Source organism: Helicoverpa zea, chromosome 4 (genome assembly GCF_022581195.2).
Source record: "Helicoverpa zea isolate HzStark_Cry1AcR chromosome 4, ilHelZeax1.1, whole genome shotgun sequence".
NCBI classification, from domain to species: Eukaryota; Metazoa; Arthropoda; class Insecta; order Lepidoptera; family Noctuidae; genus Helicoverpa; species Helicoverpa zea.
In genome coordinates this window covers 9790876-9806210 of record NC_061455.1, presented here as the reverse complement: position 1 = coordinate 9806210, position 15335 = coordinate 9790876, and the positions used below count along the sequence as shown (strand labels likewise).

The 15335-nt window shown below is 39.5% G+C and overlaps 2 protein-coding genes across 2 annotated transcripts; one reads left to right on the top strand and one right to left on the bottom strand.

The window, feature by feature from the left end:
• The first annotated feature begins 1856 nt into the window (after positions 1-1856).
• Positions 1857-3416, top strand: LOC124630089 (mitochondrial basic amino acids transporter-like). Its single transcript, XM_047163815.1, has 3 exons — positions 1857-2016; positions 2310-2380; positions 2466-3416. The coding sequence occupies exons 2-3, from the start codon at positions 2347-2349 to the stop codon at positions 3314-3316; spliced, it is 885 nt and encodes a 294-aa protein (XP_047019771.1). The 5' UTR covers positions 1857-2016; positions 2310-2346; the 3' UTR covers positions 3317-3416.
• A 500-nt stretch (positions 3417-3916) lies between these two features.
• On the bottom strand, positions 3917-15191 carry LOC124630088 (kelch-like protein 10). The gene is made up of 13 exons (XM_047163814.1): positions 15168-15191; positions 14401-14564; positions 13740-13991; positions 13345-13609; positions 12991-13155; positions 12435-12521; positions 12132-12278; positions 11423-11615; positions 10780-10925; positions 9968-10185; positions 6095-6275; positions 4425-4600; positions 3917-4116 (listed from the first exon to the last, which is right to left on the bottom strand). Exons 1-12 carry the CDS (start codon positions 15189-15191, stop codon positions 4436-4438), a joined length of 2007 nt encoding a protein of 668 aa, XP_047019770.1. The 3' UTR covers positions 3917-4116; positions 4425-4435.
• Between the last annotated feature and the right edge of the window lie 144 nt (positions 15192-15335).

Sequence of the window (15335 nt, the reverse complement as noted above, 5' to 3'; positions counted from 1 at the left end):
TAATAATATATAATAAAAAAAAACTGCTGCAATCCATTACTGTAGAACAATTAAATCAATGTTAATCTTTGGCGGTTTGTGTCCATCATAGTTCTCGATATCAAAACGATAATCTTTGTTACATAAGTAATAATTGCGTGGACAGAATACCTACTGTTTTGTTAGTTTTACCCCTTGCCTTGAACTCTTCTATATTTTTGGCATTAATAGTCAGATGGCCCTAAAAATAATTATCTATAACTTTAATAAGTAGCTGTCTAATTGTCTTCCATATAAAAGTGTCGAGTCATGTTATCATCATCACATGAACTTGCTATATCTCAAATGCTAGATTATTCATAACATATTAGATGTTTCGAGAAGTTTAAATTGTTTCTTTATTTTATTATTATTTCGTCTGAGTTGAATCACCTTATCCATTAGTTCCTGCTTAGGGAGCTAGGTAGGCCTATAATATTACTTTTAACTAAATTACATTATGTCATTATTATTTTTATAAAGTCAGGCGACGTTGCGGGCAATAGCTAGTTACCGATATTTTTCATACACGTCTTTTATTTGATATTACAATAATCGATCGGCGTTGTTATTCGATGCGGTCAACAACATCTCATTGGGGGGTGAAAGGTCTCGCCTATCCTAGAAGATAAAAGAATATTCTTGCATATTTCAGTATGTCAAGCTGGTTAAATTAAAAGCGGTTCCAGAAATCATTTCGAGAAAATATAAAAATATCTAGTCTCTAGAAGTGCGTGTCCGACTGAAGCAGGTATTTATTTTACCACCGACTTCTAGAGCCATCGCAAAAGTATTATTCTTTCCCTTTCAGTGCTTTTGAAGTAAGTTTTAATTTTTTGATGTCCCAAAACTTGTTTGCTAAAGCTCTTATCAAACTGGGGGTAAGTAGCTGCAATCAACTATTTATTTTACCGGCTTCACTATCGGCTCTGAAGTTCTTGTTAAAATAAAATAAGCCCAAACACGAGGTAGTTGCTACATACCGTTGAGAAGTTCCCTTGACTCTCAGTTACCTTTATCAAGTCATCTCTAAATTGTCAAGTTTTATCTAATTCGTGATTACAATTTTCAAGTTTCCTTCTTTTTCTCATGGTTTCCATCACCAAACCCATGTTGGCAACGAAACTACCTCGAAAGCGTATCCTGTCATATTCATACAAAAAGACATACCTACCTACAATATGCTCTACTGAATTTCGAACTCCAATGTGCGAGAGTGAGTCACATTTGGTGGGTTTCATTCAGCTTCATTACCAACAAACAGAAGGTATTTGACTTACTACACCCAATCCACCTACTTAAACAATAATATTCGTCTCATATTTGTATTAAAATAATAGAGAGGACCTAGAGTCCTAGCTATTTTGTGTACCTATAAAAAAACAAAGTATCAAAGGTTTCGCACTGGTTTCGTGAAAGGGAGGGGATTATAATCATACGTTATTGAGTATATCTACTTTTTTCAGGTTTAAAGCAAGTATAAATCTAAGAACAATTTTTGATATCAGGAAGTCAACTCACATTGGACTCAATTTTTGTGATAAGCATGGAATGGGCTGTACCTACACAATAAGCTAAGAAGCTTGACAAAACACCAACAGGCATGACGATGCTACCTCTGTTGAAAGGCTTTTTTCTGGACAATGGCTGGTATTGTTGTTGCAGTCAGGTCATTAACTGTCCCAAGTAGATGGAAAAATTTGCAGTATGAATAAAATTATTGGCGTAGGTGTAATTATTTTGTTTCAAAGACGTATTTTGACCCTTGCGTTTATCGCAGTGACCCGAAGGAGAAGATAATGTGTGTGGAAGTATCGCAAGCGGCGGGAGCGCGATACCAGCGCGCGCGCACCGCATACCCGAGCTACTCACCCGAGAGGCTGGACCGCAGTACAAGCTCTCTTTACTGTTCTAGTCTCCACCAATATGTTCATTGGCGTCACCTCAAGTGGAGACAACGTGAATTCACATTACGATTACCTGATTTGAACGCCGGAGGTAAGCACCTTAACTTACATTTAAGATCATGAACTTACTTAAGGTCACCCCAAAAGTTTATGTAAATAAGTGATTACCGATAGACTGGCGTACAATCTCGAACAAGATAGATGCTCATATTCTTACTGCCCCCGGCGAAGACTATCATCCAATTAAAGCATGATTTTAAATCACTGTGATCTTGTTAATAATATCATAGCTTTTTCATCTTAGGTGGATACCTACATCTTAGTCCTTATTATAGATTGTAATGGACACAGAATATGCTCTTAACATGTACTCATTTCTTTCAGGCACATCTAGTGAGAGAAATTTTGTACGCTTGCAAATATGGCGCTAGATTTCGTAGCTGGATGTATTGGGGGTAAGATGAAAACGTGTAGAATAAATTTAAATATGAAATAATATCGGAAGATATTTATTTACTTTTCAAATATTTTGGTTTGCAGGTTGTGCAGGAATTATTGCTGGTCATCCTTTGGATACATTGAAAGTGCACATACAGTCAGGCAGAGGTAGTGCGCTTCAATGCACGAAGGCTCTTTTGAAAGGAGGAACGTTGTCTACCGCGTACCGTGGAGTTGGAGCTCCACTGGGCGGCATAGCGGCTGTTAATGCTATAGTTTTTGGTGCATATGGAAACACGAGAAGGGCCTTGCCCAATCCGCAAGCTCTGAGCACGCATGCGACTGCCGGAGCCGCTGCAGGATTAATGCAAAGCTTCGCGTGCGCTCCCGTGGAGTTAGTCAAAACACGTCAGCAACTCTCGAAACCTGGAGATGGCATGCCTTCAGGAGCTTGGGCCGGAGCCCGCCACATCATTCGAACTGGAGGTTTCAAGGCACTATTCCGAGGACTTTGTGTGACGATGGCTCGCGACTGCCCTGCGTTCGCGATATACTTTACCTCTTACGAGGCGATGACTCGAGGAGATCAATCTGTGATGAAAGTGTTTATGGCGGGAGGTGCGGCAGGAGCTTTATCGTGGGTGGTATTATATCCTATTGACGTGGTGAAATCGAGGATACAAGGTGACGTTGTGGGGAGGTACGCGGGTGCATGGGACTGCTTCGTGCAGTCTGTGAGGACTGACGGCTGGAGGAGTATGGGGCGAGGCGTAGGCGCGGTTACCCTGCGGGCCTTCATCAGCAACGGCGCGTGCTTCACAGCCGTGGCGTGGACGGAGCGCGTGTGGCAACGCATGGCTGATGACTCCGGAGTCACCAACGTCCACTACGCGCAGACCAACACCATCAGTGAAGCGGTGTGTGAGAACAACGACCGACAATACGATGTTTGAACAAGGTCCAAATTGATAAACTGTGGACTTTTTAATGATAATAAGAAAGATTTTGTTTATGACCCGTGGAAGACGGAGATAAAAAGTTGATTATTTTGTACTTGTTGTTTTTTTCTCGCTTACTTTTCTGTATTTTTCAGTTGCTTTATTTTAAACATACGTAAGTCTGTTAACTAGGGATTTAATTATCAGAAGCATAATAATAATATGATAGCGGGCATAAAGTTATCGAGTGTTTATTATTCCTAATACATATCTGCGTGTGGAACTATACGACATAGTTTTAAGATATATACCACAAAGTTTTGCTGCCATCATAAACTATTTTATGTCAAAAGATATAATAATGTCAACAATGCTACGCGGCTACGACATGGCTACGAGAGTGCTACGCCCGCTACGAAATGGCGGATCGACTTAGCGACTACCTCATACCTGTGTAAGCAATGCGCTACAAAAGAAAAACAAAGTGAAAAATTATACAGTACAATAAATGAAATGAAACACCAATAATTCTTTCTTATTAAGTATCATATACTTGTCTGAAAAATTTCATACAATTTTCAAAAATATTCCAAAAATACAGGAATGATTCACATTATGAAAATATCACAACATTATAAATATGCCAAAATTGCTATAATAAATGTAAATATTTTTAAAAATAAAGGACGGTTACATAATAATTTTACATAATATTAACTTCACTATACTTTTTCCTAAGACTTTTATTTCTTCATCTTATTGATTAGGTAGTTAGTTTACTATCGTCGGGTAGGCTTTTCGAATAACAGTGAGACCTGAAACAACCAAATCTTATGGGGACGTTTGCACAACCCTGTTCAGATATAGATAAAACTAAAGAGCTTGCCCCATGACATGACTCATTGAGTGACGCTAACTGTTAGAAGGCAATTCTGTAGCAAGCAGAAATGGCCTTAGTAAGAAATGTTTGTTACGTAAGTATGCTAAAAGCATGGCACACAGTGACTCACCAACTGGAACATCACTGTACGTACATTATGACTAACTCCTTACATGACAGCCACCGTAACTGATAATAATCGGCTAGGAGGACATCATTATGAGTTTATCGTTCAGCATTCACCTTGGAGTGCGCTAATCCTGCTCCATAGGCTGCGGAGGGAGGGGTGGCGGCGGCGGCGGCGGAGGCGGCGCGGGCGCATCGTTGTTCGCAGCCTGGTTCTCCATGAGACCCAGCTGTTCCAGCATGTCGTCGTTGTCTTCCATCAGGTGCACCTGCACCAACCACGGCCGGTTACTCTGCAAAGAAACATTTTAATATCCGAGACGGAAAAACGTCGAGTCTGTGGTACGGTCTAAACTGAGTGGCTTGCCGCAAGACGGGCAGTCGAAGGCCTGGATGCCATAGATAGATTCCCAGACCCCCCTCCACCCAGGCGAGGTCGGAATGCCGCTGGGTCTTTTCAGTGGGTACACCGGGAATGTCTGTACCGGAAGTCCCACGTATCCCTCTCCTATCCCCCAACGGGAAGGGTATGCGTAATGGCATTTTCTCCCAGCGACAAAAAAATAAACTCTAAACTGAGTAGTGTTAAAACAGAGGAAAATAAAGTTCACATACAAAAACATTAAGTGGCTTGAAAGATGTAACTACATAGAAAGTTAGTAAAAAACGGAATAATCAATAAGATCTTCTTAATGATGACGTTATTAAAAAATCGTTTGTCGCCTGAACGATAGATAAAAACTTACGCAAACAAAGAGGTGCGTCTTACTTTTTATTCGAATCTACGCAATCATGAACCTTAAATAAAAGCAAGACAGAATGCATATTCAACACCAAAAATGTATGGGAATATACCTACTACAGAAGAAGATTATTATGTCATTTCATTCACCTATCATGGTCGGGGTTAAATTAAAAGTTGATTCATGTCTTGATTTTATTTTTTTGTTGGTATTTGAACTTCGATCGTACCTGTAATTTTCTTTTTATTTTTTTACATTTTCTGCTGAAGGAATAAAATTGGAATATTGTAATATTAATACAAGTCTTCTTAGGACGTAATAATAAGGTAACAGTTGATAAGGCGTAGTTCTATAAATACTGCGCATCTGCCATTAGTTCAGGTCAAATAAATAAAGCTATTATTAAAACAAAATAGTTTTCTTTTTATTAAGACGTCATCAAACTAATGTTGTGCTGACGAACATTTCAATTGTTTAAATAATAAAAATTAAGCGTAAAAGGCGCATTGACCTCTGCAATGCGTGAATGACGCCAGCGCAATGAAACTTCACCAGCTATAGTTTCAAAATAACTGAAACATGGAGAAAGAAAGATATCGATAGGTGGAAAGAGTTCGCTGGTTATATCCAGTCCAGATCCTTGAACAACTCATATCCTAAGGTTAGACATATATGTATATGTTGCGACTGTTAAACAATAAAGAACCAGTGCATGCAGCTATTCATATAAAAAGCTAAGACCGAGGCTGCTCAGTGGATGGAAGACCATCTATCACATCTATGCCATAGTAAGACTACGCATATCCCGGAAAACATGAAGCAGTCATTAATGCCAAAATAGTCGGGCAATGTGACATAAGGACCTATTAAGAGATATCAAGGTCCCCAAAAAATAGGTAATTTGGGACAGAGGATGTAAACACGCATCCTTCGCACTGGCTTCGTAGCTCTGGCCTCCGATGACATTGGGAATCAAGCCACTGGAACGGAAAACCCTAGACAGATGATTAAGCAAATATTAAATCGACAGAAACTTATCCTAACATCAGGCAAAGCCGTGCGATGCTGTCCATGGCGCGCCGTCTCTGACAGCAGGATCTTCTGTCGTTTCTCTTCCATCAGCCGCTCCCGGTGTTTGTGTATGTAGTCGTACACGTTGGGCAGGCCCATGATCACGCACGCTGATAGCGCCGACCGGTAGATGTTCATGTCTGTTGCCTCGTACCTGGGACAGAGAAATTTTGTTAGGGACTTTTAGGGAGTTGACAGTTTGGAAATAAAATAGGAGGATCAAATCTGTTTGCTGATCGGTCAAAGATTCAGCAAAACCTCGAACGGTCGGTTCGGTAGTGATCGAAGAGGTTGTCTGCGTTTAGGAAGGCACGTTAAACTGTGGCTCCCGGTTGTAAGATCAAGTCAGAAAATCGCGATGCTTGCAGTCAGAATATCTAATAGGGTGAGCCTAAATAGTATAATTTATAGCATCTAGTTTAGGCTCTCGTGCAGTTGTAATAAAACTTCTTATCTACAATTTATCTAATATTTTTTCTCTCATAAAATACGTCAATGGCTAAAGAAAAAAAACTGCTTCGATCTATGATGAATATGCTCATATCAAAACATTGAACAAAACAAATAGTATCTATCAATCACGCATTCATTCAAACCTATGTAGTGTTACATCGCGCGATTCTGTCTGTTTGTTATCGAGCTTTGTTTTTGTAAGTAATTTTGTATCCGATATTGCCTAAGTTTTGATACCAACTCCTATCTCTTTTTAGCTACCTAAACGAATCACCTACTCTGCGGATTAAATCACTAATTAGACTACCCCAATAGGTAAAAGATCGCAGGTGCATTCTCTGTGACCTGTCAGTGAGCCATAGTCCAATATATCGACAATTCAAGACTCCGAATCAGCAGAGTTTTGAGGAGTTTTGATCGGTCGATGGATGAGTTCATGATGGGATCAAACTACGAGCCCCTCGGTTTTGTGTGTTATTGAATAATTGTTTGAATCGGTGTAATGAATAGTGCCTAACTGCAGCGAGCCTAATTACAGTGCAGCACTACGCATACGAATGTTGCCGGATGCAAATCTTATAAAATTTTCTATGAATACTCGTTCAGAAAAACATGTTCACGCAGCCATCACGATGACAGTATTATAGATAACCCACGTACTGATCCCTCATTAACTTGTGATGGATGTGAAGACATTTCATCATACGATACATTTTTACTAAAGGCCCGAACACACGATTGGAATGCAGGGTGCGCGCATTTTGCAGTTGTCAAAGTCTTGAAATGTATTATGATAAATCTGTGTGATAAAGTCGTGCCTAGGGCAACGCAGATAGATTAGAAGTGTGAAACCAAGTGCAGTGTGTATGCGATCTGAATGACGTTGTGTCATTTCAGTAATTATAAATAAGTAAGTATAGCTAATATAAGAAAGGGTATCGGATCAATAGCACATGTATCGCTCTCGTGCTGTGTTGTTTTGCTTTACACATTGTAAGCTTAACCATGTTTGAAAGTATATAGTAGCTGTTGTCAGTTCTTGTATTCCAGAATAGACACATTGCAAGGATTAACTCGGTCTCTTAGAATGACATAACAACTTAGCATTCAGAGATCAAGGATTAAAGTGACAAACAAATAACAAGTCTACGCAGAACATATTACTTAGTAAAGTATTCGCCCTATTATATTGTTTTCATAAACATGTTCATTAGTTACCGCAGGACATAAAATATGGACTACTGATAAAGCTACTAAAGTAGGAGAAATTGCTGGAACAAACAGGTTTGCTGCGACTGCAAGGCAACTAGCAGACCCATTTATTATCTCAACATTCACACAATTATACCTATAAATAGAAACTTAATGACGATGTTACAATGTAGTCGGGTATGCTTATTTATCACTTAGGAACAGGTAGGACGATACTCGTATATTGCCAATGATGTCTGAAAAATGAAAATCATACACGGTAGTATGATAGCCTGAGCTACTCACAATGGTGACTTTGTTAAATCAATCAAGTTGGTGCGTAAGACAGTTGCGGCACGAGTTACCATTACTCCTCTTATAATCTCATTTAAACAATTCCTAATGCTTCGATACCATTCGATAATAGGAAATAATCTTGACGAGCCCCTTTTGTCATTACTGAGAAAGCCCAGCCGATCGGGGCTATCAAGAGCAAATGCCACGTGCCTTCGTTTGAGATATTATTATACTTCATAATATAAGTTATATAAAGTGTTGTGAATAACGTGATTAAGTAGTCACTTAGTACCGTTAATAACCAGTTTACGATAATGCTGATTTTAGACGACTGCATACGATTAGTTAAATCACGAGACAGCTGGAAAGATTAAGTAACATCCTATACCTAAAACACACAAAAATCAATAGATATGTTATGGACCATGTGATTAATTCGGGCATTATTTATAATGCCCGAGCATTATGCATAATGTCTAGCTTTATCGGGCCAAGTGATTAATAACTATCTTAACTTCATTATTTATTACATTGCACGGGCATTATTATATTGCTACATGACAGTTGGGCAATTTGATAAAAAAGCTATATTTTACGCGGTGCGAGGGCGGGGAGGGAAGTATGCTTGGCGTGACACGCTTTGACCAATCAGAGACCGCCATTCAGCGTGCGGCTCGTGTGGCGAACTGCAAAGATGTTAATTATGCCAAATAATGAGTCTGATTGCTTAAACTTTAGTTTATTTTGTTTTATAATAATAAGTCATTTCTATAAAACAAAGATAAGTTGTAATTTTTTTGTTTTAAATTTAATTATATTTGATGTTATATTTTTAATATGACTTTCTTTAACTTTTAAATGCAAAAACTAGTGGATTTTTAAGGCAGAAGTCCTTCATAATTAATCAAAATCATGAGGCTGATTATTGAAGTTGTTTAATATTTACTTTATTTTATGTTAAATGGCAATAACAATAAAAAAATGGAAATTAATAGCTTTATTTGTTATACAAGAGTGCAAAGTTGCTTTTTAACCGCGGGCTCAATTTTGACGACCGAGCAAGCGAAGGATTCTAAAATTGAAACACGAGTGTAGCGAGTTTCAATAATTAGAATCCTGAGCGATAGCAAGGGAATCAAAAGAGCACAAGGTGAGAAATCTTTGCACTCGAGTGCAACACATAACTTTTCACTCATCGAGTTAATTTCTAAACTCAAAAACAGAAAATGGCACTTACGTCATACATGGCAAATTAAAAAGATATACCTTAATAGGTATAGGTTATAGTTTATTTATTTGAAAACTCAGTTTAAAAATGAAACGAGATTAAAAATCTATTTAAAAACAATAATAAAAATTACTTAATTAATTTAATAATTCTTTTAAGCAGTATTTTATTTGTTTAATATGTATGTGTTTGAAAAGTCTTACAAAAATTGTCACAAATGGAGTATTGCACACGATGTTCTAAATTCAAATCACTTTGCCACTCTAGAGGATATAAACGACGAGATGGTGCTATGAAAATATGTTTGTATTACTTTGCCCAAAAGGTCACGGGCAATATGTATAGTGCCCGGTCAATTTGATTATTTGAATATTTTTTATCAAATTGCACTCTTATATTGGGTATTTTTCATAATGACCGGGCATTATGTATACTGCCCAATTTATCACTTGGTCCATAACAGATATACCACCTTCAGCTATGGTCTCCACAAAGCAATTGGAATACAATATACTTAACCAAAAGAATGTGGAGTGCCAACTTACCATGCGTCAGCGGACACTACAGCCAATTTGAAAAGTACCAACCCACATTCAAAGTTAACCAGTTAGAATGAGCTTCTATTTCAGCGGTCGAAATCGTAAATCAGGTTCAAATTCTGTTGTCGCATGACTCACCACTCATTGGTCCTCTCATCGTAGCACTCGACGTGGTAGATGGTGGTGACTCCGTTAAAGCCCCCAATAGCGAATATCATGTCATCGATGACTTCAATGGCGAAGTTGCTGCGAGGGTTGTACATGTCGGGCACGGGGGCCCACGTGTTTGCGGCGGGGTCGTACACCTCGCCGCTACACATTCGAGATATGCCGTTGAAACCACCGATCACGTAGATCTGGGAAAGATATAGGATGTTTAGGAGGCAAAGAATGAGGTTTTTCAAAAGACATTTATGCAGCAGCTGAAGAATCTCTTTGAAAAGTTGACAAGAGACATTTGCTAGTACGGCTACTTTTTAGACTTCTATGCTAATTCGTCTGAAATGAGAATCGTTTTGGTAAGGTCAAAAGACGACGTTCTAGACTGCTAAGTTTCCGGCTTTTGGTATTGTGCAGTGTCATATTCTTTAATTTTCTAAGATAACTTTTCTTTTTTTGTTCATTGAACTTATCACAATGCGGCGTAATATTATGACCTCTGTTAATCCTGAAACGATAACATCTTCCAATTTGAGCTCAGATTCAGTTAATTAGCTCAAAAGTGATTAATATAATTGTTCTTCTCGACTTATGTAATATTAAATATAATATATTATAGGTATGTGAGATTCAGACATGTTGTTCAAACAATAAGATGTATGACAAATTCTAAAAAATAAAATTATTTTGGACAATCGTTTTAACACAAAATCAACCATCTAACCGAATCCCCCACTTATATACTTGGCACGTCTAAAACAATAAGATTACAAGCAATAATACCTAAATACCTTGTTGTGGTAAGCGATGCACGAGACGCCGGAGCGGCGCGAGCGCATGGGCGCCAAGTTCGTCCATTGGTTCGTGTCAGGGTCGTACACCTCCACGCTGTTCATGCACTCCTGGCCGTTGAAACCACCCGTTATGTATATCTTATCTGTGACAAACAAAGTTCAAATCAATTAAGACTTGTTTTGTGAAAAATCGCTTATCGGAACACTTCGACTTTTTGTTGGAATATTGATTCAAATTCTGACAAGTGTCGTAAAATCGAATAGATCATACTTAGCGATCAATACTCCTGTGTTCAGAATCAGTTTAAATAATAAATTAGTTATGGTTTCGAAGATTCTTGCAGTAAGTGTTCAACATAAGAATACAGCAATACAGCATCCACCTAACGAATTCCGATTCCCTCCCATTGAAAAGGTCTGATAAAAAATGATTCGATGGTGGTCTATCTTCTTTTCTGAAATTAATTTTACAATATTTTCCATTGAAAGCAGATTATACAAGAATCTCCATTCTTCTATAATCTATTTAGCTTATCTATTTATATAGCAGATTATAGAAGAATCTCCACTCCATATTCATCTATATTCCATATTCTTGATGCAAAGTTGAGCTTGACAATAACGTAGAGTTTATACTTACTATCCAGCGCAGCAGCGCTCGCGTCAGACCGTTGCGCGTTCATGGGCGCGACCAGGGACCACTGGTTAGTGCGGTGATTGAACCTCTCCGCCGTGTTCTGTCTGTGGTGGCCGTCGTAGCCGCCCATCGCGTATATCGTCTCCCCCAGGACTGCTACCGACACGTAGCAGCGTCGAGCGTTCATTGGTGCCACCTGAGGAAATTCTTCCAATTAAAAACTTCTAAAGAAGGTTTGAGTTTTCAACTTAGGACTAAGTACTATCACCTCAAACTAAAAACACCTTTATTTTTTGGCCGGTAACCGATACTTTATGTAATAGGTAGGGGGTTCTCTGGATTTATTTAGGTCAAAATTGTAAGTTAATATCGAGCATGACGCATATTGTCTAAGGAATGTCATCTTGGTCTTAATTCTCATATGATGTAAGATGTACGATAGCGGCATTTGTGAGCATATTATTTGCTGATTCTATAATTCTTAATATTTTTAGATACTCTTAGTCTACTTTAACGATTACATATCGCACATAAACGCTTGTCCAACTGAAAACATTTTAATAATAAACAAAATTACCAGAATTTGGCGCCTGTCGTCGCTTTATCTACTTGATAACTTAGCAAGTCATGTTCATGTTTATAAACATTTTCTAGGTTACAGACCTTTACTAAGTTAAATGATAGCGGACAAATAGTCAACGGTGAATGTTACCTCACGCCATGACTTTGAAACGGCGTCGAAACAGCGACACGAGTTGAAATAGTCCATGCCATCGAAGCCACCGATCACGTAGATGCAGTATCCTAAGACAGCTGTGCCGTGATATGCTCGAGGACCTGCTGGGTCCACTTCCTCCACCTGGGGAAAAAACTAAAGCTGAAGAAGAGTTGAGAAGGTCAGGAAAATTTAGTAGTTTAAGTAAGTATCGTTTGGTAAGTTTCAGATGTTGGATGGCCAAAAATACACCTAACCACATTTTCATCATGACTTTTGCACATGTAACAAGCTTGTTACCTTTATCCATCGATCTGCTCTTGTGTCATACGTTTCAATGAATGCCGTCGGTGAACCGCCGCTCCATCCTCCAATTGCGAAAAGAACCTAAAAATTTAATGAAACGGCAATCAGTTCTTTTACATAAATTCAACAATATTCAATATTTACTAAAGTTTAGAACGGATTGGGGAACCCAAAACCCTAAAGGAATTTCAAAGATACATGACCAATCGACCAGCGCTACGTTAAATAATAATATTTGTAGACTCATCGGAATGGCATCAGTCCTTCGCAATGGTATGGTATTATAATGGCATATCAATCTATGGAGAATGATTTGATTGTAAAGAGACAAGTGATTCCGCAATCTCAATTGCTCGTCTGAGATGTCTACTCTCAAGACGAATCCAATAGAAGCTGCAAGCACGATCTCCTTCGGCTGAGTTAGAAGAGTTTTCTAAGAAGGATATACAGGAGGACAAAGTGAAATCCATCCATCTAATCCATCTAAAATTCTTTAATTCTTTCTATCTACCTCAAAACTTATCAAGTGAAAATAGTAGTATAGCATTACTTCGTGTGGAACTCTGGGGCGGGCTATCTCCGGCGTGGCGACTTCACCGTCTCTCTGAGCGATCATCTCCAAGTCGTACAGGAACTTCAGGGTTTCAATAATAATGGGTCGTGAACCTTCGTTGCCGGTAACGTACGGATGGTCTTTTACGTTTTCTAAGAAAAACTGAAATACAAAAACAAATTACATAAAGTGGAAGATGAAAGAAATACCAGGGGTTTTTAAGTTCAAGCTTCTCTCTTACATCTTAATAGTAGGTAAGATGTAAGATGTAGAGTAAGATGTGAAGCTTGAACTATACTACTACAGTCACTGGCACGAACTAAATTGGTATGATCATAATTAGCAACTTACTTGTGTGTCAAGTAGTCCGAGCCGTATACTGCCCATCAGTTTGACGGTATGCTGCCAGCGGCTGTCTGGGTCATAGTTAACCCAGCGGAGCACCGCTTCCCAGACCACTTCTTCACTTTTCACGTTCAGTTCGTCTTCCAGTATAATAGAGTTGAGTTCCTCGAGAGGCAGGTGGAGGAATTCATCGCTTTGTGTCGCTACAGTCACGAAATAACGCAACAGGTAACGTCTAGCGTCCGCTTCGAGCTTGTAACAAAATACGCGTCTGAAAACAAAACTGCAATGCTTTAAAACGCTAGAGTTATTCCATCCATCGACGTATTCGTATGACTTATCATATCGAGTCAAGTGTAATCAGGCGAGTTGCACTGAAACTTTCTTCAATATCCACTAACCTCGCAAACATCATAATACCGAGACAATTCTTGGGATTAAGAGAGGCTCTGAGATGGTCGCAGCACAGCTGCAGCACGCCCAGGAAGGCGAGGTAGTCGGCAGTCATGAGCAGCTCGTGGACATTCGCGTCGGTGACCTCGATGCGGCGCAGGTACGCGTACTCGATCAGCAGCAACAGGATCTCCGAGCGCACGCCCGATATCAGCACGTCGCTTTGTTCGCGAGAGTGCAATGTTGTTGTAAATAGTGCCCTGTTGAGGAGTAAGTTATTCTTGACCTAAATAATCAACGCAATGATGGACTAGCTACGATGTACGTAAATACCAGTTGCCTATAGCTGCTTCCCACGTAAGTCATGCAAACTGTTGACCCGCTTCAAGCCTGTTGCAATGGGTTAACGCCAGTATGTTTACTTTGGCTCACTCGAGGCAGTCCATAAATCGCAGACCCTTCATTAACCAGTAACCTTTTCATTTCTCCATCAAATCATCTCCAGTTGCTTGGTGACAGTAGCATTCACGCTTTAGCTCCTAAAGGTCATCATCATCTTCTGAGCCTTTTCCCAACTATGTTCGGGTCGGCTTCCATTCTAACCAGATGTAGCTGTGTACCTTACTTTAAATCCTAAAAGTCTATGAAGTAAAAGAAAGTGAAATTTACAGGAAGTATGGGCTGCAGGCAGAGAGGATGGCACGGTGCACGGGAAAGGCGGCGCCGTCGTCCGCGCGCACTATAGCGTCGCAGAGCAGCCGGCACTCGCGCAGCCGGTGTAGCGCCTGCATCGCCGCCACCGACATGCACCGTCCAGTCTCGCGACCCGCCGTCTGCTCAACCGAATATCACGTCAAACTTGTTAAAGAATATCAACCTCTTGAATGCCGCTAATCAATTGTGTCTCGTGTGGGTCCGGGCACCCGGCATACAAGAGGTTAATGTACTAGCATTGTAACTATACAGTAGATGGCATCATCAGCTAAGGCGTTCTCTAAAAGTCTAGAAATAGACGTGTGTGTATGTGGACGATTTTATGCTTCGGTATTAAAACCAATAGTTAAAACAAGTTTAGCTATGCTAACTTTCTATTCTATTCTATTCTATGGCGTGTGGTATAGAGCTTATAAAGAATCTTGTTTGTTTTCTAATTAAAACCTAATATACATCCATTTTGGCTGAAGACCTGTTTTGTTTGCGGTCTTATTTTGCACATGGTCACGTACGTTGTCGAGCCTAGAATTTGAGAATAGTTTAGGATTTCATTGTCCATTCCATAATTTCAGAGCGGTCATATTTACGGGCACGCTTCCACGTGCGTTGATGTTTATGGGGCTGGGAGGCGGATCATCGATAGCGCAGACGCCATTGGTGGCCATTCTTGCGGCGGCAGGCGGTCGGCTGCGCTCCCCCACCTCTACTACGTCAGTACTTACTGTGTTATTCGGGTCGTTTTCCATTTCAGTATGACTTTAACGCAAAGTCATCATTATTAAATTGTCACGCATTAAAAAAATCTTAAGTGCAAAATGGACGTGTCACGACACAATCGAGATTTAGCTCAATAAATTTATAAAAATAACCGTAAAAAATAACTCGAAATA